Source organism: Camarhynchus parvulus, chromosome 5 (genome assembly GCF_901933205.1).
Source record: "Camarhynchus parvulus chromosome 5, STF_HiC, whole genome shotgun sequence".
NCBI lineage: Eukaryota > Metazoa > Chordata > Aves > Passeriformes > Thraupidae > Camarhynchus > Camarhynchus parvulus.
In genome coordinates, this window is record NC_044575.1 from 57151817 (window position 1) to 57179657 (window position 27841).

Consider the following 27841-nt stretch of genomic DNA (forward strand, 5'->3'; position numbering starts at 1 on the left):
ATTAGTTTGTATAATGTGTTTTTTTTTTCCTTTGGTGTTCTGAAATTCTAACACTCTTTGTGAGTATGCAGTTTAAAAGTATGAATTAAAAAAGTTGGCGAGTGAAAATGTTTAAAGCACATCCAATTCAGCAGGATGGCCAAGGTAGAACCCACATTATCTCTGATGTTTATGAAAGAGTTCCTTACCATTTCATTGGCATCTCGGAGAGTACTGGATAAGCTCTCAGCCAGGTTTGGAAGAGATAATCCTCCTTCTGCTAAGGCTGAAAAATATTTTATGTTACAACTATTAAAAACATTCAAATTACATGAGAGAAAACCCAAGCCACATTCTTTAAGTGCAACAATGTGCTTCAGTAAATTTGGAAATTCCTACTGCTGGATGTCTATTGTTAAGACATATTTTCATATTTCTTTTCCTATTTCTTACACTTACACAAAAACAACTCAGCACCACATGGTACTTAAGCAAGACAAGTCCCAATTCTTTTCCAAGTTGATCTCATGACAAAACAGCAGATTGGATATTTTTTTCTTTAATAAACAGCAGCATTTTGTTCAGTGACATGGAAAAGAACAACAAGTCCTTGTCAATCTTTGCTAACTGCAAGTCAATAATTCCAATTCTGATTTCCACAGTGGTTAGTTACCTGCTGCAGGCAGGGGCTGCCCATAGGGGAAGAGCACCTCCCCTTCTGAGAGGGGTCTGTCTGTGGTCTCAGTCCCTGTGGGAGTGAGGCTGCTCTCCTGGCTGGACACCCCAGAGCTCACTGTGGGCACAGGGGATGGCACCTGGGCAGGGCAGGGCAGGGGCTCCAAGGGCCTCCCTGGCAGCTGCTGGGATGGGAAAACCAAGGCCTCTGGTTCCTCATCATTGGCCACTGACATCTCCCTGCAAGGATAGAATGTGCACTGTGAATACACCCAGACACACCCAACAGTGCAGAACAACATCTTAATTCAATACTGAAAACAACTAATTCTAGTTCTTTACTGAAAATAATTAATTCTGAAAATAAACTAATTTTGAACTATTTTTTCCAATGTGAGAGCACAGCATCTTACAGAATAGTTCAAGAGTTAACATGGTTAATCATTATCTGTGAGTTTCTTATATTTAATAACTAAATATATATAAACAACTAAAAATTATAGCTAACTATAACTAAAAGTTACCATGTGTATTCCCAAGGAGGTAACACAAAATTTTAAATGCTAATAATACAATATTTCATTGTCACTCTGTGTGTTACTGGCAGGTGTAACAATACAAGTTTACTAAGGGCAATGAATAAGGGCTGATAAATCCTGAGAAAGACCCTGATTTCATATTTTTCTCTAAACTGAACTTCAAGCAATTAAAAAAAAATGAAAACCCAATCCTGCCTTATCTCAAATGCCTTCTGATGTATACATTAGCATTTCTTTCTGACTTTTTGAGCGTATCTTTAGAAAGAATAGACATATTTAAGTTTTTAAGAAATGAGAAAATGGTGCAGCCTGTTGACTCACACAGTCTCAAGACAGAATGGTTCTTCAGGGACAGGACTGGGGTTCTCTTCTTCCAGAGGAAGTTCTGCACCATCCCACGGGTTTGGAAGCTTTGGACTTTCCCTTTTTTCAGCCTGGGAGCCCCATTCTGAGACAGGAGGGCTTGGTGTGGCTACTGGGGGAGGTGTGGTGACAGGGGTGACCACAGGAGTGACCACAGGGGTGACAACATGGCCCATGGCAGCTGCAATCTCAACTCCTGCACGTGGGAAGCCAAAATTCAGATCTGAAAGGAAAGCAGGAAGTCTATATCAGACAGAGAGAGTCAGTTCTAGCAAGCACTTGCAGTTTTTGTGATAGCTTTTGATAGTTATAAAGACTAGATTAAGAATTTCTTCTTTTAAGTACAGTGCTGGCACCTGAAGAAGTTAGAATAAAACCTCAGTTTCTTCCTCAAGGGAGACTGCTCTGCATTTTAAAAAATCAAGCTGCTTTACTTGAAGAGTGTACATTTGATTAAATTAACATTACAAGCACAGGAAGGAGCAAAAGACAGCTATTTTTCTGATGTGAGAAATTGTGGAGGGGTTGGGAGGGGTGGAAATCACACAGACCATAGAAATGTGCATTAATTTTCAAAATAGAACTGTTACCAAATAAAAGATGTTTGCTTTCTATATAAATTAGCCCATAAATTTTTGTAGAACATGAGTTTCCACTTGAATTATAGCCTCAAGAATATTTATCTTGAGAGATAACACTTCTTTGAAGAAGAAAATTAAAGGCAGCAGATTAAAGCATATTTGCTACTTCTAAACTTCAATTATTATTTTCAATACCTGTTTCTTTAATTTTTTCATGTCCATGAACATCCTCACTCATCTCTGGAGGAGATGGAGATGAATCTGGAGTTTTGACCTGAGGCAATTCTTTTTCTGAAGGTGGTGTTGGTGGTGGTGTGGCCTGGGGTGTTGGCACTGGAGTAGGCACAGGAGCCTCCTGAGGGGAAGAAAAATCATAACCACAGTTATGATCTCAGTGCAGAATTCCTGCCTTCCCAGGAGCCCCAGAGAGAGCTGAGGAAGAGAGGGAAAGGCAGCTCATCACACAACAGCAACTGCTTCCATGGATCTAACTCCTCCAGGAAGCTGCACCAAAATTAATTAAAACCTGTGAATTAAGCATTAAAATGATTAAATTGGGAAATCATTATGTATAGAACAGAACAGACTATTTCAGTTGGAACTACAATCATTATCCAGTTCAACTGCCTGACCAATTCAGGGCTGACCAAAAGGTGGAATTTGTTGTTAAAGGCATTGTCCAAATGCCTCTGAAATACTGACAGGTTTGGGATATCAACTGTCAGAGCCCTGGATGCTGAGAATTTGAAACTTTCTGTGCTAAAAGGCACAGACCCACAAGAAAATACTACATTTGACCTGAAGCCATGGAAAAAGCTTCCAAAATTGATTGACAGCACTGGGATTATGGGTGTGTAGTTTGAATAAAAGTGTGTAATATCACATGGTAGAAAACTTAAGAGTTTACAGTTTCAGAATATAGCAATATATACAAAGCAAGGTAGAAGTTTCAAGGCAGTGGCTAGATGTTCTTCTTCACCTTCTTCTTCATGGGTTTGGGTGGTATTTTGTAATCAGAAAAGTCCACATTGCAAATTTCAGGTGATAAGTTATTGAGTTAAATGTGAAAATAATTTAGGTGTCATTTCTTAATTAGATAGTTTAACCTTAAAAGACCTTGTAAAAAAAGATAGTGAACCATTTTGTAGCTTGTTAGTAGAATGCTTTAGAACTCACAGCTTGTAAGACTGTGATATAAATAAGAAATAGTAAACATTTGAGTCTGAAGACAAAATATCATCTCAAGCGCTTTCAATCCCAACCTCAAGAGAGGCAAAAAGACCCCAAAACCCAATATTTAATGGTACCAACCACCTCTCCAGGAAGCCTACCCCATGTTTAACCATCCTCTTGGTAAAGAAATGCTTCCTAATGTCCAGTCTATAAATTCCATTATTATATGGATTTTAATAAAGCATTTGAGACAATGTTAAAGAAGAAAATATTTCATTACATGGAAAAAATTGAGTCAGTAAGATGATTTTATGGCAAGAAGAACCAGCTAAAAGAAGATTACAAACAAAGCAATGACCAAGACAAGCAAAGCACTAAAAGAAGCACAAAGAGAACTGGGATGCTCCTTAAAAAGATGACAGCAATGGACATAAACCTGACAAGCAAATATGATGGCTCTTGTTTGGCCTGCTGTGGAGCAGTATGCTGGACCTCTGCAGGTTTTTCCCAGCCTTGTTTTCTGACATTTCATAAAGAAAACAAGGCAGTGAGGCTATAGGAAGACTTCCAGGCTAATTTCTGAAGAGTATGTCCTCAGGCTGATGATTTTTATTAAAATTTCACATGGAAAGTGGAACCTGCAGGAACATTTGGCAGCTCACACCAACTGTGTGACATCCTGAACACCAAAGAACCCAGTAACAGCTGAAATTCAGTTCCAGATAGGAAAATTCACAGTGGGAAAGGAGAAAACAAGAATGCATAAACTACATATTCAAGAACTTCTGCTATGAGCTGAGTAAAAATGGAAAAAGAAGAATTCAAAAACTTTGCTAGCTATCCTTTAACTTGTGCTATCCTGCTAAAAAATGTGGAAAGACTTTAAAAAACATAATTAGCTACCTGAGATTCCAATAAAGGCAGGAGAGAATCACTACTACAGCTCAGGGCATTGAGGAAACCCCATCTTGGAGACCACATTATTATTAAAAATGTTTATTAACATTTTAGTATTACCTGTGCTTGAAACCAATCTAAACTGGAAAACATCAAAGTGCTGCCCAACAGCAAGAGTCAAAAAATGGATGATTGCTTTCTTTAGGCTAATCAAAAAAAAGGCCAAAGAGGAGAAAACTCCTCTCTTCAAGTGCACAAATATATATAGCAAGGAAAACTCAACCACTTCACCTAAAGGATATTTCAGTTTAAGCTGATAGAGGAACAAAAGGGAGATCAGTAAATGTAGAATGGACAACAGAAGAGGCTTCTGAGCATCAGAACAAGCTGAGAGGAACATCAGGCCCTCCTCAAGCTGTGATGGAGTGGAAGAGATGCTGGGGGGATGAGATTGAGCCCTCAGCAGTGAAACCTTTAAATTGCCTATAAAATCACCTCTTTGGCCCTTGCAGCAGGCAGGAGATGTTTCACGCTAACTGCACTGCAGCAGAACAGAATGACTGATCCCACTTTCAACAAAGCCTTCCATAGCTGGATTTCTAAGCACAGCAATTTCCACAAGCATCCCAAAGTCATTACACAACACCAGATTGCAGCACAGTCATGTTGTTATCAAAGGAAGAGCCAGCTGTCATTTGATTATCAAAGGGAACACAGGAAATTATCCTGTATTACAGGAAGCTCTACTCATCAATTAAGCATTTATTCAAAACTGCTGAAGTCAAAACTCAGAAAGAATTAATAGTCATTTTAACAGATCTTGAATGGCTGCAAGCCCATAAGACCAAAAATAATATTGCTCTCAGCTTCCATTCCTTATTAGATGAGGAAATTAATTTTTTTTTTATCTCTCATTTGTTTGCAAGAAAGCAGAATGACTATTTTTGGTTGAAAATAACACGAGCTATCATTCAACAACATGAAATTAAGTAGCAAGTCCATCAGAACTTCAGCAGAAAAGCTTGAATAAAACAGGCTCTTACCATCACTGAGGTGGTACTGGGAGGAAGAGGATCAGGAACTGCTCTCTGAGCCTGGCTGTCACCCAGCATGGTTGCAATGGTTTCACTGAGAGCTTCCTTTACAAAATTATTTATCATTTCTGAGTCCACAGGGACACCAGCATTGACAAAGAGCTGGAATCCTCCACCACCTGCAACTTCAACTGAAAATGAAGGAATGTGAAGCACACAGCCAGGTCTCACTTCCTAAAATCCATATACTGTACTGCAGCCACTGACTCTCTGTGGAATTTTAAACATTCCTTTGCAAAAAGTCTTTTTTTTTAACCTTCCAGATAAATAACAGCAGAGAAAGAAATCAGGAGCATAAAAGAAGGCAACAGCAAAGGGCAGTGACATCACAGGAGAAATGCCTTTCTCTCCATTCTCACACATTCATAAGGGAAGTAACTTTTGACATATCTATTAAAAAAGAAAAGGCAAACAAACATTACAGGCTCAGCAAAATGCCAAATGTGATTTAAGTGGCCAATAACAGAAGGTGATTTGTACAGTGCTGCTATTCTAAGTTTTCTTTTTATTTTATATAATTTATTTCAATGGCCTTGTAACACTGGCTCTGTCTCCACATAAATTCAGGTGTGCACTGCAGCTTTTCACAGTTTCACTGGTTCAGGATTATCCCCCTTTAGGCTGAGGCAACAGCCACCTACACAGCTTGTTAAAATTAGCCAAAAATTGAGCTAATCCATCTGCTGAGAACAATAATTCCTACTTACCAGTGCCAGGGGTCACAGCCTCACTGTCTTCACTCTTTATGGAGCTGCTAGTGCTGGGCACTGCTTCTGTCTGAGCTGGGCACATCTCACTGATAATTTTTGCCATTATTTCTTGTTCCACCCTGGCAGAATAAAACCCATTTAAGTATCAGCAAAGACCAAGACACCTAAAAGCACACAAAAGAGCATTCTTGACATAAAATGCAAGGCAGCTCAAAGGAGAATGGATAAGGGAATGGAAGTGAGAAAAAAGGGAAGGATAATTAGGAAATCATTCCTTCTTCCATATATATCCTTTGCCACTTTGTTAAGTTGAAACTCACCAATTGACCAACTTGTTTTCTATAGTTTCTCTCTTTTGAATCAGTTCATCCAAAATATCAGCAGGCTGCTGAGGAGCAGAAGCCACAGGAGGAAACAAAGGACTATTGTGCTGTGGTGAGGCAACTTTAAACTGGCCATTAAGCTCCAGAACAGGCTCAAGGAATTCTGGAATTTCATCCTTCTCCTCTTCCTGATCCTAATAAATAAGCAGTAAATTAAGTTATGGTACATTTCTGGAAGGCAATGTCATTGAGGTAGCTGTCAGGTTTTTTATTTTAAGAAATATTTGTGGATGTAGGACAGCACACAAACCACATTCTCCCTCCTCAGTGTGTTGCAGTTAATTGATACAACTCTAAGCTTAGCAAATCATAAATCTGTAGAGGTATAAAGCCATAGGAACTGCTCAGTAAAACATGATTTGGCTCATATTTCCTGCCTGTGCTGCACAGGGCAGGGAGCCAGTGGCAATGCTAATACTTGAAAAATTTACTTGTGACCCACGTCAGGTTTCTTACATGTCCCACCAGAAATGTTCCTCCTCTAAACAAAAAACTTTAGGAAACATTCTACAGTTACTTGTTGAGTCAGGGGTTTTTGTTTGTTTGGGTTGGGTTTTGGTGTTTTGGTTGTTTTTCTTAACATAAATCAAACTTGTTCTTTAAAGTCTCCAGTCTGAAAAGACAAATTCACAAAAGTTAATGAGCATGTAGTCAATCAAATCTCTAATGAACTTACCAGCACTGGAAACTAGAAAATAGTTTACATATATGTCACATGTGTGTTTACACTTCCATTAACTCCAGCTGCTGAAAGGTAGAAGGTATTTCTGGGCAATAATTCAGACAACCCTCACAGATGCCTTCATTTTAATGTTAAAATTCTATTCCTTAAAAGTTAGAGAAATGACTTAGTGAGTTAAAATATTTGGGTTTTCCCAAAGATTCCTTTTCCCCTGGAGCACAAACACAGCACCAAGCCTCAAAAAGCAGCCATCATACAGTAATGCCTCCTGATGAATGAGAACCTGCAACCTCCACTTCTAATATTAAAAACAAATGTCTCTAATAGTAATATGACTCTCTAAGAAGAAAATTTGGCATGCCAAATGAAAGAGATGAGGAGCTGAGCCCTGATTTACCAATGACAAATATGTGATGGTGCATAAAAACTCACTGTAAATCTATATTTACTAAGATTAATCTCCAACACAGTGAAAGGAAGAAAAAAGTCTCCTTTTCCCTTATATAAATTAAACTTACTTTCAACCCATAAAATAAGAAGATCCCATGCTATATATTATTTATGGAAAAAAAAATCACTGAAAAGAGAAAGGGGGGTTAAAAAGTAACATTTTCCTGTCTCCTTCCCAATCTCAGCATCAACACTTCTCCTGCCTTAACACATTTTAAAACTGCAGAGTCAGAGAGGTCTCTGATGGGTATTACACAAAGAACTGCTGGGTCTTTAAATAGTGATAATCTTCAAAGCAGGGAGAAAAGCAGAATATGTGTATTTGGGTGCTAAACAAAGATTTTTAAACCATTCTAGGCATGGAAATGAGCAGAGAAGTTAAGTCAGAAGGCCCTGGGTGCCTTGCAAGCTGCTCAGCAGCTCATGCTGTTGGGATATGTGTGCTGAGAACAGTAATTCATTCTGACAGCAAATGTAAAGATGTCTTTGTCCAGCATTTCATTATGTATTTTCCTCTGCCTGCATTACTCCATCAATTTTCTTTGATGTTGCCTATTTAATACCTCTGAAAATATGCAAAATACAAACATCTGGATTAAATAAAGCCAGTACATACAATACATCTTACATCTATTTAGTAACTCTGACAAACTGTTGCAGCTCTACTGCATTTCTAAAATATTTTATATTTTATAGCACACAAATCCATAATAATGCACAAAATCATATTCATTTGGGGGTGATATACTATCTGTGCTGAAATAAAAAAATAATGTAATAGTCAGTATTTAATTATACAGATTGAACTTGGACATATATCAACTTGTAGACCAATCTTGAATACTCTGCACTCAATTCTGCATTTTGCTTCCCTGGGGACTGTTGAAAATATCTATCACAACCCCCAATCAAAATATGGCATAAATTAGAAAGTCTTTCAGATATGATTGGAATATTAATCACTGTACTTTATTATAAAGTATCAAGCCAAAATTCTATTTCCTAAATTATATTCAGATAACTTAAAAAAAAGTTTGAAATTATTAGATGTTATAGATTAGTTTTGTTTCATTACCAAACATGTATATGCAGAGTCTTTCATAAGAAACTTAAGCCATGGATTTCTAAAGGAATTCTCAGGATTAAGGTCAGGCTGCATTGCAGGTGTCACCTGTGAGCTTTTGTCTGAAGAGTGAAGTGTAAAAATACCAATGTCCTGCCCAACAGCATCAATGGGAAATGAGGGTTGAGGAAAATACATTTACATTTATAATACCTGAGCTCTGCAGGTTTCATATTTTGCTGTGGCATTCAAATTGGAAGCAAAAACTCTGAGAAAAAAATCCCCTACCTTGCAATTAGAGCATATTCAGAGAGAACAAAAAGTGCACTTAATCTGAAATCCCAGGGAGTTTGCTGAAGGAACTGCAGGATGTGGCTGCTTGTAAGAATTTTGAGACCAGACTCAATAAATCTGAGAGCTGAGCAAGTTTCTCACTCTGAAATAATCCCAGGATGGTTTGGGTGGGAAAGGACCTCCAAGACCATTTTGTCCCAAACCCCTGCCATGGGCAGGGACATTTCCACCAGACCAGGCTGCCCCAAGCCTGTCCAACCTGGCCTGGAGCACTGCCAGGGAAAACAAACACAGAAAAAGGAAACAAACAGAAAAGGAAGATATTTCACACAAATACTTATCCTGCTCAGTCCTAACAGAATTAAGCTTTCATAATAAAAGGGGAGTGGGGGGAAGACAATAAAAGCTATTTTTTTGTATAGCATTTTATGCACATACTTTCATGAATCTGAAGACTCTTTTATAACAATAACTTTGCTTTCTTTTGATGTCTTAAATACCTCTGCCACTCCAGAGACTGATTTTATGCTCTCCCATTGTGTTTGCCTTGCACATTTTTAAGAACATTGTCTGTGTGGTCATAGGCCAAACATATGTTTCACTTGGAACAATTTTGGTATTGTGGTTAAAATATATCCCATTGCCAAAACTAAAAGATAAAAGCAATCCAGGAAAAAAAAAAGAAAAAATAAAAGATGAGTAACTATTATTCACATAATAAAAATTTAACATTGCAGCATTTTTTGATAGTTCCTAAAATGATTTCTTTAAAGCTTTTTTTCTTGTGCTAACAGAAGAACAATGTCCACAGAGATTTAACTCCTCCCCTCCAGTAGCATAAGGTCATTTTGAAACTATAAATGAATAAATCATTTACACACTTCTGACAGACAAAACATCAAATTAGGGCTGTTTTAACGAACTGATAATGTTAAATGATTAACTCATTTTAAAAATAAATCTATCTGCAAGCACTAGGGTTAATATTTGATGTACACTCTAATCCTGGGATCAGGAACACATAGAAGAAGTAAAAAGAATAAATTTTGGGGAAATTCTGAATGCACACAGTGAGTTTTGTTCAGTAAAGTTTAATACAGGCTGGTTCACCAATGTTGTGTTTCTCTGGACGCCCCAGACAAGAGGTCAGCTAACCAAGGAAAGGATTTGCTACCTGAAAAAATTCAACTGTGAAAGAGGATCTCAAATAAACCTGTGTTACCATAAACCAGGAACAACAATACTGTCAAGAATTTCTTCTAGAAATCTAATTCTAACCCTGCCCTCTGTCAGTTTGAAGCCATTCCCCCTTGTCCTGTCACTCCAGGTCTTTGTCCCAAGTCCCTGTCCAGCTCTCCTGGAGCCCCTTTAGGTGCTCCAAGGTCTCCTCAGAACCTTCTCTTCTCCAGGATGAAGAACCCCAGCTCTCTCAGCCTGTCACTATATTCATTACATGCAGAGTTTTAAACTGTAGACTCTAAGTGCTATAATCACTGCTGATTTTAGAGAAATACTTGTATTTCTAGTGGATTCTAACATATCCAAATAAAAGCTAATTTTAGCTTTTTACTGTAATTTTTCAAAAGCTTCTGTACTCACCAACACACAGTAATTTCTAATATCCTCTATAACACTGTAAACAGTTCAGTATTGCTCACAAAGTGTACTTTTAAAGCAGCTAAGAAAGCAAAATAGTTCCTTTACATTGTGTTTCCAGTTTTGACAGAATAATATAAAACAAATATAAAAACAATAAAAGGAAAAGACACCTTTGCAATGGGGTTACCTGTGTGACATCAGTAACATCAATGAAGTTAGCTCCTGGAAGCTTTGTGTCTTCCTCCTCACTGTGTATTTCTTCTGGAGTCTTACAAAGAGAGATTGCAGTTGTTAGGTATTTCATCTTGGGGGGGTGGAAATGCATTAGCAGAAAACCTTCATGACAAAAATCAGTTAAATCACACCTTCCCCTATCCCAGGGTGCTCCAAGGCCCATGCAACCCTGTCTGGAAAAATTCCAGGGATCCAGGGGCAGCTACAGCTTCTGTGCCAGGGTCTCAGTAACCTCACAATCAAAGATTTCTTCCCAATATCCCATCTAAACTTCTCTCTGTCAGTTTGAAACCATTCCCCCTTGTCCCTACTCATGTAAATAGTCTCTCTCTTTCCTGTAGGGTCCCTTCAGGTACTGGCAGGCAGCAATGAGGTCACCCCAAAGCCTTTTCCTCTCCAGGCTGAACAATCCCAATTCTCTCAGCCTTTCCTCATAGGAGAGGAGCTCCATCTCTCTCATCAACATGCTGGGATGCAGTGATAGAATTTTAAATACAAATCACTATTTTTGTCCACAATCTCTGTCTGATTCAGTGAATACCTGGATCACAGGACTCTGGAGGACCTAACTCCTGAAGTCAGGAAAACGGAATGTACAATAACCACACAAAAATAATCTCTGCCTTCACACACTCCGTCCTTATCACTCAGCACACAGCAGTTACCCTTAGAGCTGCACAAAAACCTTCCTTGCTGCTCAGATCAAGATTAAAAACACTTCTGAAAAGTTGCGGGGAAAGAGAATAGAGTGGCCACTGCAACACCACAGGCTGCTGGGCTCAGTGCCCACACCACTGAGCACTCCAGAAGAGCCAAGAAGCAGAGGGAGAGATGAGGAACATCCTCAGAGCACTGAAGCCAGCGAAAACAAAACAGGCATGGGCCAACAGGGATTATAATTCTTTACAGGACACAGGAACACTGTTTTTCTTAGAGTTTTACCATGGTGATCATTTAATCTTGGCAGAAGAGCTTCTTTCTACAATTTTTCATTTTCTTAAACAAATACCTTGTACTATAAATTCTTTAGAGTAATTACTCCATTTTTCCTAGAACTGTCTCATTTCTCTAACTAAAGAAAGACAATGAGAACTTTGCAGCAATTTAACATATTTTCCTTTTGAGAAAGTTTGAATTCCCAGACAATCAGTATTACCTGTATTACAGCATTGACAGGAGGGAGCAGAGGCTCAGAGCTTGGAGGAACAGGACTTACAGTCCTGGTACTTGAAACACTGTCAATATCAACATTTGGTAACACCTAGGACAGAAAAAAAAAGCATCAATATAAAAATTTATGTATTAGCTCGGCTGTTATCATTGAACATTTTAGATTTTCTTCTTCCATCTGCTTCTGAGCTACTAAAATTCAGTGTCCTCCTTTTCTCAGGCCTGTATCTGATATCCACTTGGTTCTGAAAATCAAATTACTGTAATGGCACAAACTAACACCAGAAATAGTCATCTCTTCTCTTGCAGTACCTGATTTCTCCTGTTCTCTAAATCCCTGACACTTTGTCTTGCATGGAACAGAAGGGGAGTGTATCTGTAATAATTACCTATAATAGTCAAAGCAGAGGTGTGTTGGACCTGCACTTAGTTTAGAAGATTAAAATATAGTTTGTAATCAAGGCATGCCCATTACAGCACTAAAATATGTTGTATTTCTGTTAAGAACAAAGATTTCAATGCTTCATTCCTTTGGGAAAAGAAAAATCACCTTAAATATTTAAGAACTGTGTGAAATAACAGCAAAATGCAGGTGGGTGGGATGAAGTGACACAGCAAGGGAACAAAGCACAGAACACCCTACCTGTGTTTAACTCTGAGTTCCATGAATCATTTGTGTCTGAAAGGTGTGGGGGAGTGGGTGCAGTCTCAACAATCAGAATCCAAAACAATGAACATGGAAGAAACATTCACTTCCTTGACAACAGACTCATGTGAAAATTGAAAACAAACTCCAACCCACAAGGTAAAGACTGCAAGGGTTGATTAATCAGGAGTGAAACCCTTGGGTTGACAATCATGCTTGAAACAGAAATCTTAAAGGCCAAAGCAATCATCCAAGAAAACTGACATTTATATTTTTACTTCTTTTATTCCAAGTTTGTTCTGGCTCAAAAATCTCATTTAAAAAAAAAGAAAATGTGACAAAAATTTTACAAATGCCCTGCATAGGTGACTTAGGGAAGAAATAGTTTTCTATTTTGGCCAAATAATAAAGATAATTGTTAAAATATGAATAAATATATTACTATAGCATGAGAACTGCTTGGTCCCTCCATATTTTTCTAATTCTTACTGAAAACCATCTACTGATGTGCAAGTGTGTTACTGATGGATCAGGCTGCTATAGATAGCACTCATTCAAATAAACAAACAAATCATCATCACTCTTGACATGTACCTGCACAGAGAGCTGAGGAGGCTCCTTTTTCTCTGATCTCATCTCTATCACAGCTATATTTGGTTTTTTAACCTCTACAGGAGGCTTTGATGGCACTGGAGGAAGAGAGGTTGTAACTGTGACAGGGTGTGGTTTATCTATGACTACTCCAGCAGGCTGCACTGATGTGTTGCTGCTCTGGGTTTGACCTAAAGACAGTTGAAAAACAATTAAAACTTCATGTATCCATCTCCAAAAGCAGTAAATTAATAAATTTATTAAAATTATATTCTGTGTGTTTCTAGATTCTGTGTGCAATTACAGAGTAATTAAAAAGCCCCCTATTAACATTAACTAAACTACAGTAATTCACCAGCTAATTTTAAGCTTTCCCAGCAGAAACTATCAACTGAACACTGTTTTTAAAACTATTCATTTTTCTTGACTCTGGTGACACCTACTGCTGAAAACAAGAATTGTGTTTGCCATTCAAAAACTACAGACCATCACACCCAAAGTACTATTACACTTGGTATAACAATCCACAAATTTTTGTCTGAAAAAGCCTTTAGAAAAATAATTACCTTATTTCAATGCCTATATAATACTAACCCTTCTCAAAACAAGCCCTGTATAAAGGTTCTATTGAAAGTCTAAAAATCCAGAAGTCATGAGAAGGAATTAACTGTGCTTGGCACAGTTCTACTGAAATTGCTGGGCTGAAGTCATTGCAAAAGTTGAATCCAAGGGTGAGTGACTCAGTTCCTGCTTTGGATACCAAACTGAAAGCAAGAACATGAAGCCTAAAACCAAAATGAATCAAATCAGGTACAGCTAAACAAGTAACTGCTCTGTCAAGGTGTCACCAGACATCCAGCATGAAGGATGAAGAAAACCAGAACATTTTCAACTGATCCCTCAGATTTCCTATGAGTAGGGCAGATACAAATCTCATGGAATGGTTTGTGTTGGAAGAGACCTTAGAGATCATCTAATCCCAAGCCCCAAACCAGTGACTTAAGAAGAGAAAAGTTATATTTCCATGAAATAGCAGTGATTAACCTGCACACAATCTGCTCCAGGTTATTTTCTCCTACCTAGAGGAATAGCCATGGGGATGAGGTGGCCTTCCAGGGGACCAGAGTCAGCAGGGACATCCTGGCTGGGGCTGAAGAGGTACTGGCTCTGCTGGGCAGGGGCAAACACAGGATTCTTCTTCTTGGGGCTGCTGATGAGCTTCTGTGTGTGAAAGCAGGTCTGGGTCCTTGCTGATTTCACCTTTGTGCCTGAAACAAGAGCACACAAACTGGAAAGGTCACAAAGCATGCACAAACCCAGTGACAGCACTCTATGAATAAATATATTTTTTCATATATTTATTCTATTCAACACTCTATGAATAAATATATTTTTTCACTGAGCCAAGCCCTCCTACTGAATCCACTGCAAATTTCTGCTGTGGGATGGAGGGAATGAGGGAGGGAGTCCCAAAGGGCAGAATCTGAAAGTGTTACAGGTAGATGAAAGATAGATGCCTTGGTATTGGCAGCAATGAAGGAGTTAAAACTGCAAATTTTAAGTTGAATCTAGCAGATAAGGGCACAGAAACATGAAAAAGAACAAAGAACAGTAGGAAGTTGGAATGAAATGCGTGATTTAGCAGCTAAGAAGAAATCCATGATTTAAGTTTGAAATTTGGAACTGATTGCGTGATTTAGCAGCTAAGAAGAAATCCAGAATTTAGGTTTGAAATGCAGCCACAAAACTGACAGGTACTCAGAAGAACAGGTATAATCTGTAAATTCCTGCTTTAACAACTCAGTGCTACTGCAAAATCAAGCCATAGCTAATATCCAAAAGTCTGGACTTCTGTCATCAAGGAAATGCTGATTTTTTGTCCCAACTTTTCAAGTGTGCTGTAAATAGTCAGCCAGAAGTAATTTATATGTAAAAATGTCTTAAGCAAAGAGCAAAGGAGAGCATTTATTGCAATGTGCATTTCTCACCATACAGTCATGCAAGGTCTTACTCAACTTACAGCAAACAATGGACATTATTAGGGAAATTATTAACTTTAATATAAATGGATAAAACTGCCTGACAATTCCCCCCAAAAAGGTGTCAACAATTGTCAATCAGGCAGAAGTGCTTCTACTGTTATTTTGTAGGTGTTAGGATAATGAATTTGGAAAGAAACATGGTGATAACCAACTCCATGCCTTTATTACAGCCAAAAAAATGTCATTTTACTCCTCTGTTGTTTCTAATAATCACCTCCTTGTACCTGCAGCCAGTTAACACATGGCAACAAGCACTTTTAACTCTGTTCACATTTAAGAGCCTCCTAATTAGTTGAAGAATGAAAGTCAATGATTATAAAATATAGGCATAATAAAGACTGATAATGTGACTTTTGTCAGATGCAGACAAGCAGATGAGGCAGGTCAATAAAGTGGTATTTTTGTACAGACAAATTATGGTTTGTGAGCCTGGAAACAAGAAGAAGTCATAACTCCTGAGTGAGAAAACACAGGTCAGAGAGAAGCATCTCTAGAAAAGCGTTTGTGGTCATGGTGGGTAAGCAATGGAATGAGAAATCACAACACAGTGCTCTGGTCAACAGGACAAATGTGACCCCCAGATGTCTCAGCAGAGTGTCTGACATGGAGTAGGAGAAGATGACAGATGATAACATCCACAGATGATAACACTGCATTCAGCACTAATTCTGTATCTCTGCAAATATTAAAATAGATCAGACATTAACAGGCACTCTTCACTTTTTAAGGAAAAGTCACCTGGAAAGTGAAGTAGCTGGAAACTGAAGCCAAAACCTCACTACAAATCAGATCATAAATCTGAAGTGTCCTATTTGCTTTTGAAGCACAGGGTATTTTGCTATGGGAAGAAGCAGAATTTCTTCTGTTTTTTAAATAATGAGCTTGTGCCTTTTTGCAAAGCCCAGGTTAGCCAAAAAAACTGTTCTGCAGTCAGACAAATGGCTGGACTCTGTAACATAAATAGATACAGTTCAGAGCCCTGTGATTTAGAAGAGGTCATACTACATGATCTAACAGTCCCCCTTGGCCTTGAACTTTTGAGTAAAAGCAGAAATTGGCAGTGTATCTGTAATGCTGCCAACTTGTAAAAACAAGGTTTTCTCAGTGAGAATGATTAAGTACTGTATACACACAGCACCTCATTTTAATTGCTTGCAACTTTTCATTTTTCCCTGCAAAGTTTATTTGCACTGGGCAGAAACTAGACATTTAATTAAACTTAGCTTTAGAAAAACAGTGTTTTACATGTATTTATCAGTTCATATTATGCAAGAAAATAATTCCAGCTTTTTTTTTAGAAATGATCTCTTACTCATGAAAGTGCTAGTTGAATTTTTTTTCCTAACTTCCCATAAGAAACGAAGCATTAGTCACCATAGTTTATTTGCAAAGAAAATGGTTGAGAGTTATAAAAGGACTGAAAAGAGACTCTCCAGATGGCCATTTCAGTCTTAAATAAACATCCTTATTCTAACACTAATTTAAAACAAGCTCAGTGCTCTAACAAAACAGAGTCATTTAATGAGTCTGGATTTTTCAGCCAATCAAACCCAAGGCCAAAGATTTCCAATCTTTTGAAGCCTTTATCACCTGGTACATCAAGGCCAGGAAGGGAATCTGTGGGTGCACATCTCTGAAGGGAAGAACTCACCATGCCTGTGAAAGAGATTTGTTTATTTTCTTCTTTCTTTGTTTTTTTTAAGAACCTGGTGCTTTGAAGTGCTCATTCAACCTTGGTGCATTTTATTTACACTCCTCCTATAGAGGAGCACAGAAATGTTCCTGATTTTATTATTTATACTTTGCTTTGCCACAACAGCTTCTTCCAGAACAGCAGCCCCCAAAATGGTTGAAGTGTTTTGTCTTTGTGAGACCCACGTGAAACACCAGGGATTATTTTTCCATTTTATTGGCATGGTAAGGAAAGGACAAAAATGAAGCACTTTGATCAACAGTCTTACCAAGAGGCTAAGATAAATAATGCCAGTATCAAACAAACCTCAGTCTCAGTTAAAATCAGACAGTTTGGGAACAGGATACACTCACTGGAGTGCTGCTCCTTACAGAATCTGCAAAAAATTCCATTTTTCCCTCAGATAAGAACACAAGGAGGTGTCTTATTTTATTTACTGTCAGGATAGAGACAAAACCATAACTTCTCATAACTCCAGTCTGATATTAAATAGAGAAACAAATTTTATGGTGGCTTTACTGTTGCAAAGAGACGTTTTTCTCTGCAGCATGACTTCATGGCTTGGAAGGGAAGCACTCTGGCAAAAGGCTATCCAGAGTTCACTCTGTGTTTTCCAGCAAAGAGCTTTGAAGCTGTTTGTCACACACATAGGAGTTCTGCAAGATTGAAGGCAGCATTGATCCAGTTTTCCCTTTCATTTCTATTTGCACCCAACAGAAAAAAGCTGAAGTACAGGAGCAGCTCATTCCAACTGCACAGAACTTTTTATTTCACTGACACCACTGAATTTCAACTGGTGGTTTCAAATTATCAAATGACCGATTTGTTATAATTAGATTGGGGAGGGGGACACACTTTTCTGCCACTTTACAAGATATTGTTTCTGGAATGATGAAATTTGCCTTCCTGGAAAGGTTATGACCTTCTGTAAAAGACAAGAGCTCAATAAATAGAGAAGAAAATTCATTTAGGAGTCAGCAAAAGCAAAACTGCTGATTAAATATTTTTAAAGAAGTGCCTGTTCTCAATCCAAATCTTAGTGGTCACTGTGTCACTGTTATTACTACCCTAAGTGCGTACCAGCACACATTTCACCCAAAAAGATCTATACAGAATAAATTAAATTATGGGTGTACAGCACAGCCAATAGTCAAAACCAGTGTTATGTCATGCTTCAAGTGATACACCATTTTTCACCAAAGAAAAAACATTCAAGAGAAGGCAAACAAAATACCTAAGTCACAAGGCTGGCAGTTTTCATGTGACCTTTTAAAAAATGGTGAGTTTTGAAATGTTTTCTAGGTTTTTGCCAGAAAAAAAACCACTCCCATTTTCCAGGAGGGTGCTGAGAATTGTGAATATTTTCTACCAATAACACTTTCTCTTCACAGATCACAACTGGGCTCCAGAGCACAGGTAAGAAAAGTGCCATAAAAGACCAGGTCAGGCCAAAAAAGAGATTCTTGTACAATTCTGAGGACTTGCCACTGGGGATGTACATCATAACCACAGAAGGATTTGGGCTGGAAGGAACCTTCAGGATTAAGCAGTTCCAACCCCCTGCCATGAGCAAGGACATCTTCCACTAGACCAGGTTACTCAATAATATTAAAATAAATAAATAACATGAAAAATGAAAATAATAAAAATATAATAATAATAGCAGTAGTAACAATAATAATAAAATCCCCAGCCTCAAACCCCAGCACTGCCTGTCTTCAGAAACACAGATATGTTTTACACCATCCATTGCAATGGCCTAAAAACATGATTTCATCAAGTGACTGGCTGCCTTCTGATGTTAATCTCTCATATTTCACACAGAATGTAATGTTTTGACAGCTGTAATAAAAACCCAGGCAGCATTTTTAACCATGGCATTTGAGACTGCATCGAGTATATTTTCCCTGCATGGGTAGCAATAGCCTAAGTGCAAGAAGCATGGAGGGAGCCAGTTAATATTTTTTCATGGGTGCACATCTTATTAACTCCTTTGTGGCCACCACCACCTTAAGCCCCTCTTCCTCTTAAGCTTCTCTCCCATCTCTACACTTTCTCTTCATCTTTATCCTTTCTCATGTCATTTCTCCCCAGTAAAATTATCCACAATGGTTTTTTTTTTAAATAGCAGTTAAAGATTATTCTCAATTTTTGCATTAAGAATCAGATAAGTTTTGAAAAGGTAATTAAGAAACAAAACAGAACCAATTAAAACATTACTAACTCTAGCTGAAGCTTATCTGCACTGACCTGTGTCAGATACCATACAGTCTCCATTTGTAATTATTCTTACACATTTTTAATAGGTTAGAAAATTAGGACCCTCCTATCCAAACACTTTGCCAACAAAAATAATGAATAGAATTCATTATTAATCAACTAATCACCTTTATCAATTAAATAACCTTAACAAGTTATCACAGAAAGGATTTCCACTCTGCTTATAACTCTAACTGAAGGAAGAAAAAGGAGTTACTTTGCACTTAGTGAACTTGACTAATGATTCTGATTACATCTTTCACTATTTTCATCTTCACACCCATATATTTAATTTTTCATATTTCAATTGATGCATTAGAAACAGGAAATTAAATATCAGATTTTCTTCAGTTTTCTAGTCTCAGTACATTTCTGAACTCTGAATGAATTAAATATTTAAATGAAAAATCACTGGATAAACCTGACACAAAAAGATACATCTCCCAGTGACATTTATCAAAAATTAAGTTCATTTTTCAACACACTTACTTGTGATTAATTTTAGCAAATTCAGCTCATTAAATCTTGTACAACAATAAATACATACTAATACACTTATCATATTTAGAAATAAGTATTTATTTGACAATCTAAAATAAGTGAGACACATTAAGCAAAGTGGAAAACTTCTGATATTTTTTTAGTTTTGAAAAGAGGATCTTAAACAGAAATAAACTATTTCAAATGAACAGGATCTACAACAACCATCCAGTCCAACTGCCTGACTACTTCAGGGCTGACCAAAAAATTAAATTAAAGGCATTTTCCAAATGCCTCTTAAGCTCTGACCAACCTGAGGCAGTGACCACCTCTCTAAAAATCCACAGCATAAGCTTTATATTGAAGAGCAGATGAAGTAAAATTAACAGATTCATTTCCACAAGGAATTCCTGGCAGAAAAACAGGGAAGGAACACCTTGTTCCCATCAAAGAATCACTTACCTCTAACAGTCTCTATCAGCTTGGGTCTGGCAAGTTTAGATTTGGGAGAGGGAGAGTTGTTGAACCTCAGGTAGGGTCCTTTTTTAAGCGTGCTGCGGCGCCCATGGTAAATGGGTTTGCCATAAACTTGAGACAGATAATCTTCATTTTGCACCACTGCAGTTCCACCTACAGCTCCCTGATGGACACCAAAAAGGAAAAAAAAAGTCCTTTACAATTGTACATTGATGTAAATTGGAGCAGGACAGAGCTATCACTTTCATTTTGAATTACTGCACCTGCACACATCATTTTTCGTGTCAATACTGAACAGTTTTTTCCCAGAAAAGAAACCAACTACTTGGCAACTCACATCTGCCTTTCTTTCTTTGCTTTGCACATTTTCAGAAAAGTAAGTTTTAAACTTCTGTTTCTTTGTGTTATCTTCCACCTGCTTCTGCAATGGCTGAGCTGGAGGCGAAAGCTTTTTGGTCAAGCTTCCTTGGATGTTTTCAGTTTTCTCTTTAGTTTCTTTCTTGGTCTTCACAGCCCTGAGATTTTGGGCTTTCTTGTTCCATGGGGCTTTTTGATCACATTTCCCTTGTTCTGAATCACTTCTTGCCAGTTCAGCCTAAATAGAAAACATAAATGTAATAAATGGAGATTTTTGTCTTCAAGGCTATCAGCAGAGTGTGTGGAGAACTTTGAAACTCTGAGAAAGGGCCTGTTTTTCATGTTAGCCAGCAAGTGAGGCCAGGGATTTTCATTACACAAGCACAGTTTTAAAACAGAGGTAAATATTTTATTTATTATTTCTTTATTCATATTTATTTATTTATTTATTTATTTATTATTATATTATTTTACTATAACTTACTGCATGCCAGCAATAATAGGCAGCTTTCTCACATTTTCAAGAGGTGAGTAAATCACTTTACTGTGGACATGAAAGAACAAGGCAAGGTGGAAAAACACAAAAATCTGAACTCACAAAAATCTGAACTCCAGCCCTACCTGGATTTCCTCACTGATTGCCTTGATCCAGTCATCCACAGTCCTTCGGATACGAATCTCTTCCAGGACATCTCTGAAACAAAAGAAAGAACCATTTTAGGTTAGAGCTTCTCAAATTGCACAGATTTGTTCCTGGGAAAGCAGTCACCTTTAAATGCTCTAAAAACAGAAGTTGAGAATACAGACAGTGAGATTTTGTACCTCTACACTCCCCAAAAGGCACCAGTCCCAACCCCAAATCTCTTCTTGCATGGTGCCACCTGCAAACCCCACTCCCTGCTGGTAAATACTGACATAATTACAAATATTTCAGGAATAAGAGGCAGCCATGTACCACTTTCTACTTTGTTCACAACTGAAAAAACAAGAAAACAAAAATATTCCAAATTAACAAAAAAGCAGATGACAAATTACTACCTCTTCTAAAAGATAATGAGGGCAGGTAACGTGCCTCAAAAAAATCCTTATACATAGAGAATATTTACCTTCCTCAGGAAAATGCAGGTTTAGATTGTGTTTTAATAGAAAATTTCCATTATGACTTTAACATAAAATTTCCACTATGATACTCCAAGCAGGAATATTTAACACAACTAACAAAGCAAAAGTTCAAAAGCCAAAGATCTGTTGTGAGGTGATTAAATTCTGTAAATTGACAGGCTTATGAAGCCTCTTCTGCTGTGAATAATGAAATTAGGCTTCAATTTTCTTTTTAATGCAGGTTGGTATGGAAACAGTTAAATGCCCTGGCAGCAGAGCAGTTTGTCCAGCTGATAAAGCCTCAGAAATCAGATTTAGGCACCTGAAAAAAATCAGTTCACATCATAAGGGCTCAAAAACATCTGAATTTCAAGAATCAGACAATGATTGCTAGCAAGAGTCAATAAATCCTTTTTGCAGGGAAGAACACAAGTTCTTCAATACCCAGATTTGCAAACATCAATCTCCCAAAGCTCTGAATTGCAGGGTCTGACCTGTTTGTAGTCAAGGAGTTACTGAAAGCATACACGGCATCTCCATCTTTTGCCTGAGTAACAGCTTCCAGATTCTCCTCAAGGACTTTTTTATTGTTCTGCACTCCTCTCAAAATCCTTTCAGCATCTGTCAGGATAGACCTTGGCACTTGGACATTTTGAAGGATGGATGGTTTGCTGACTGGATGATCTTCAGGAGGATCAGGCGGAACAGGAGGACTTTTTGTCTAAAATTGAAACCGAACCTCTAGCTTTGAATCAGAGATTGTAATTTCCTTTAATTTGTTATCACATCAATGGCATCATATGAAATTCCTGCCCATGTGCACTATCAGCAACTTCAATTACTCAAGGACCTTCATTATGTTGCAAATATATTTAGAGAAGTGAAAGACATCCAAAAGATCTCAAATGGAAAATGATGGGAAGTATGAGAGGCAATGTTAATGAGGCTAATAAGCATGTGAAAAGATGGCAATTAGATACATGAAGCATCACAAGCAAATCTCTCCATGTAACAGTAATTAAATATAATTAAGAGCCTAATAAAAGCCCAAGTCCTCTAAATATATGCACTTGTTTGGCATCAATCTACCCCCAAGAAACACCAAGGAATACTTGGAAGTTTTAACAAGATAAATGCCCCAGCAGCCCCTTGATCCTCTTTCACTCATTTTCACTTTTCAGAAGGAACAATGAAACCTCTCACTTTGCAGAACCCCTTTCCAGAGATAAAAATCGAGCATAAATTAGCTGCTAAGTACAAAAGAAAGGGACACAAACACAGGAAAGAAGTTCTCACATTCATTCTCACACTCCTGAGGAAAAACCCAGGGGTCCATGAAAACTTCTGCAAACAGTAAAAATATTTCAAAGTGATAAATGTACATTAAAAAAATACCTCAAACCAAAACCAAAATGCCCAGACTGTGAAAACATCGACTGAATTCACAGAAAAAAAGAAAACCTCACAGATCACAACTCAGTTTTGGCTTTAAAGCTACTTTTTTGTCAAATCAGAATTAAACAAAAAGTTTATGTTCAAGCAGATGTACTGCCACAATGCCATAACAAAACAGGAATCAACACTGATCCCATGACCTTGGTTTTGGCCTGGCAAGGAAAAGACAATATACCAAATTATTTATCAATTCTATATAGGCTTTCATTTTTAAATGAAACTTTTTGACAAATACTAACTCAGTAAGATGGGTAAGAAATACAGATACATGATAAATTGTAAAATGATGCAGTGAGACTCAGATCATGAAATGGTAACTGGATCTGTTAAATCTGTAAAAAATGCTGCCAGCAGCAGCCCCCACTGTGCCAGTCTGACACAGCAGCTTCCTGCCTGACATTATCCCCTCAAGGGATTTGCTAGGACTGAGCCAGACAGGAGGAATGTGATCTGTACAAGAGCAATCCTTTAACACACATCCAGGTGTGCCACAGGCAGGCAGTGATATTTCATTGCAAACACACTCAAAACTGCTTCAGCATTAGAGCATTTCATGGAAAACCCAAAAACCACAAAAGAAACACACATAAAAATGTCAATTTCATACCTTAATAAGATCAGTCATGTCAGTTTTCCATGAACTTGCTTCCTAAAAAGACAGAAGAAGAGCTGTTGAAACTTGAAGGTAAAATCCACAGGAGACATTGGATCAGTTTCTCTGGCCACAATGAATTCCTTGGGTTAGAGCACCACCTTCTGTCCTCAGCTAATTCACACCTTTGCTTCATGACAGAGATGGGTTCTCATTTACCCAAAAATGTATCATTTTATCACTCTACAAACCTCTCAGTGATGAGGATTCAGTAGCTAAGTGTTTAATTGACCCACTCACCATTTGCTAAGTCATCACATCTCGTTCTATTGATCTTTTTCATAAGAGAGATTTCAAATAATTTCTGTAAGTGTGTCCTTCTCCCATTCTTTATCCATCTCATCTTGTTCTGTAGCCTGTACTAAGGTATGTTACTTGTTTAAATTTTCACCAACAGTGGTAAGAAAATATTTGCAACCTCAGTGGCACCTTTTTCCATTCCTAGTAAGAATAGTTAAATGTAAAATCCACAAAGTGTTACAAAATCTATAAAAAATACATCAGCTATGCTATAAGATATGACAGATGAAGCTGCATTTTCTACAGATATAGCAACAGAAACCAGACAGGTATTACAAAATATTTTTAAGGGAAATATGCAAGTTGAAACTTCCAACCACAGAAATGAACCAGCAGAGTCAAAGCTATTACATTTCAAGCCAATTAACAGAGGTGAATTTTCACTTTTTTTCTCCTTTCTCTCACTGTGTATATTGACAAGGACAGAAAGGACCACAAAATGACAGGTGGAGCCAAGAATGGCACCAGGTTAAGAGATAAAAGCCTCAGTTGTGAAAAGCTCCATGTTGCCAGCACAGAAGCAGATCTTGCACCCCAAAGGTACAAAATCATTAGCACAAGAAACAGCACTAGGGTTCTATGCCAGGCAATTCCCTGGAAACAGCACTCAATACAAAAAAAAAGTGGCAAAATGAGAAAGGAAATGCTTAAATCAGCCCTAAAGCTGACTGGAGATAAATGAAACATTGTTTTTTCCCAAATGGGAAAATTATATCAGCCTGTAGCTTGCAGAGAACAGGCACTGAAAATATCCAAAACCTTTACACAAACAAATAAACAAACTTCTTTTTTTCTCTTTCTGTCCTTCCCTCTCTCTCTCACCTATTTTATGTCTGGGACAATGGCAGTCAGAGTCCATTGCACACCCAGAGCATTATTCAGGCTCAAAGCTCTTCCCCACACAGAGACTCCAATATTTCAATTCATTGTACACAGATGTGGTTCTTTTTACAGGTGTAGAAGCAAGAGCAACACTGTCACTGATATCAGACCTCTATGGTTTTCTCCACATTTTTATTCCCCTTCTTCAAACCCCTGCTCATTGTGATTAGATTGACTTTACCTGCAGAATGTTGTGCATTTCTCTTCTCAACTTGCCAAGATCTTGAAGTAGATCATCTGCTTTTTGCACAGTTTTCTCAATTGAATTGTACCTTTCAAAGGAGGGAATCAAGCCTGCAGGCAAAGCTTTGTGTCTGAGGAGAGAAACACTCCTGGTTACACCTCTCATGCCTCCTGAGGTGGCCCAAGAAAAGATTCAACTGTGAAACCAAGCAGGAATTTACAGTGCAAGTACCAAACTTTCAGATAAACTGGAACTTGCTTTGGCATCTGAAGTTACAGAGAGGTTATTGGGTTTTCTCTGTTTAACACTTAACACCTTCAGCCCAATCCTTTTATTTTCAATAGTGAAATTACATCTGATAGAGCAACACTTAAACTTTGGATATCTTTCCATTTGAAGCAATTAACATTTTTGTGCAGACTGTTCTAAATTAGACAGCATATATGAGAAGTTTCTCACTGTATTAGTGAAATTATAACTTTACATTATTGCCTGAGGAAAATATGCTTCAGACTACATGGCTAAGAACATTTTTTCACCCATTTTAAGCTTAGGAATTGTTAGGTGGATGCTGCTCCTGCAAAACACTTCATGTGCAACCTGCTAACCTCTGAGAAAGGTGCTGTGAGCTGTCCTTAGCAACAGCCTTCATCTGGCTGCAGTTCAACAGGAACCACAGAATCCTGGAGTATTACAGCTGGAAGGGACCCACAAGGATCTGAGTCCAACTCCTGGCCCTGCAGAGACACCCCAACAATGCCACCCTGTCCCTGGGGGCATTGTCCAAACAGTGAATTCTGCCAAGCCTGGGGCTGTGCCCCTTCCCTGGGGAGCCTGGGCAGTGCCCAGCACCCACTGGGGGAAGAACCTTCCCTGAAATCCAACCTAAACCCACCCTGGCACAGCTCCAGCCATTCCCTCAGGTCCTACCAAAAGCAATGCAAAAATAGAAATATTCCAGCACAGCTGTGCCAGCCTGCAGGACCACACCAGGGACTCTTACACCATCAGTGTCCAATGCACCTCTCTCAATTTCACTGAAACAGAAACTCCCCCTCAGCTTTGGATTGTTGTGTTTATCCACCTGTCTTTCTCAGCATGCCTGCTCCTTTCATTGCTGTTCAATGCTGTCTTCTTGGAATATTCAATTTGCTTTAGTGGTGTTTCCTGAGAATTCAAAACATGTTCCAGACCTTTCCCTTCACCTACAATGAAGTGAAATGAAGCAGAAAAAAAGAAAGTTAAGTTAGTTGAATATATTTAATATTTTCTTTTTGTTTCCAGGTATTTCACTATACTCACCAAGGAGAGTAAAATATTTTTAGATTTAAATATATAGATCTATTTCAGATAAGGCAAGTCACTTAAAACCACTCACACTAATCTGTCTTTCTGAGATTGCTTTAAATTAGCAAAGCTAGATGGAGCTGGGATGGCAATGAGTCATTGAGAACAAATCTGTGACATTATGGACAGCATGCTTCTTCTTTTGTCTTGTTTCATTTATTCCTGGACCCACTGAACAATAGGAACACCTGACAGCTTTGTAACAGAGACAGAACCTGATCAAAAGCAGCAAAAGATAATTATTAACATTTGCTTTACATCTGCTGCTTTCAATACAATAACCCAGAGACCTTGTGGGCCCATGAAAAATAAAATAAAATTCAATTTAACCAATGATAAAGTTACTGAGTAGTTCCCAAGTTTTACATTATTCTGTCTAATCTTCCTGAAACTTGACTTTGAAAAAATATTTCAGTGAGCAGTCCTGCTGAAATTCTATAGATTAAATCAGCACTGTCTTTAAGTCTTTAGTTACTTATGAGTGCCTTATGCACAAAACTAACCCTTCCCAAATGTAGATTCCAAATATTCTCAATATATGCATTTAAGTGCCAGCAACCCAAGGGAAAAGGTCAGAAAAGGTGAGGAATACACAAAGAAACCACCAGGCCATCCTGGTTAGGCCAGTGGAGGACAATACCTTCTCTTGTAGGTTTGGGAATATTTTCTTTTTCTACTACAGGGTTTTCTTTCTCTGAGATTTTCCCATTTTTGGGTACAGGTTCTGGAGCATATCTTCGAGGAACTGGTGTCTTTAGAGGAGATTTTTGTGTAGTAACCCCATGACTTGGAAAATTGCTTGAATATGCTTCAGGGAACACTAAAATAAATAAAGTTATTTAAATGCTGACAGTTTTCTTCAAAGAAAATTATATAATAAAATCACAGAGTGGTTTGGGTTGGAAGGGACTTTAAAGATCATTCAGTTCCAACCCCCTGCCATGGCAGGGACACCTTTCACTATCCCAGGTTGCTCCAAGACCTGTCTAACCTGGCCTGGAATGCTGCCAGGGATGGGGTACCCACAGCATCTTTGGGCAATCTGTGCCAGGGTCTCAGCATCCTCACAAGAATTTCTTCCTGGCATCTAATCTAAACCTACATTCCTTCAGTTTGGAGCCATTCCCCCCCATGCCAGGTCTATAAATTCTGCACAAAAATGCAAAGCATTACTGCATTAGTTAAGTAAACAGGAAGAAAATTTCATACTTCTGACTGCTATCATAAGGGGATTAAAAAAAAAACCAAAACCCCACTGTAGTTCATCACAGGCTTCCACACAGATTATGTCTCAATCAGGTTATTTTAAATCCATGCCCTTCCTGGTGCAGACTTCTGTAAATCAAAAGTCTCACTTTAAATTAAAATGGAAGATGCTGGAACATCTTCAGAATGTCACAAAAATTAGAAAGAGCACTGGGCAATAAAACAAATTACACAGAAAAAATATTTACTAGTCATTACTGATGTGATACACAATCCAATGTTA

The 27841-nt window shown here is 38.0% G+C and overlaps 1 protein-coding gene across 6 annotated transcripts in view; it reads right to left on the reverse strand.

Annotated features, from left to right (window-relative positions):
- KIAA0586 (KIAA0586 ortholog) overlaps window positions 1-27841 on the reverse strand; it is a 69452-nt gene that overhangs the window by 36065 nt on the left and 5546 nt on the right. For all 6 annotated transcript variants that reach the window (XM_030949632.1, XM_030949629.1, XM_030949631.1 and 3 more), the window contains exons 8-26: window positions 26993-27172; window positions 26090-26210; window positions 25003-25135; window positions 23595-23636; window positions 22027-22253; window positions 21053-21125; window positions 20412-20669; window positions 20060-20237; window positions 14203-14391; window positions 13127-13314; window positions 11873-11977; window positions 10670-10750; window positions 6332-6528; window positions 6009-6130; window positions 5251-5432; window positions 2333-2492; window positions 1515-1779; window positions 653-894; window positions 189-265 (exon numbers count right to left, since the gene is read on the reverse strand). In XM_030949632.1, coding sequence (XP_030805492.1) covers window positions 189-265; window positions 653-894; window positions 1515-1779; window positions 2333-2492; window positions 5251-5432; window positions 6009-6130; window positions 6332-6528; window positions 10670-10750; window positions 11873-11977; window positions 13127-13314; window positions 14203-14391; window positions 20060-20237; window positions 20412-20669; window positions 21053-21125; window positions 22027-22253; window positions 23595-23636; window positions 25003-25135; window positions 26090-26210; window positions 26993-27172 — 3020 coding nt within the window. The remainder of the gene's footprint in view (window positions 1-188; window positions 266-652; window positions 895-1514; window positions 1780-2332; window positions 2493-5250; window positions 5433-6008; window positions 6131-6331; window positions 6529-10669; window positions 10751-11872; window positions 11978-13126; window positions 13315-14202; window positions 14392-20059; window positions 20238-20411; window positions 20670-21052; window positions 21126-22026; window positions 22254-23594; window positions 23637-25002; window positions 25136-26089; window positions 26211-26992; window positions 27173-27841) is intronic.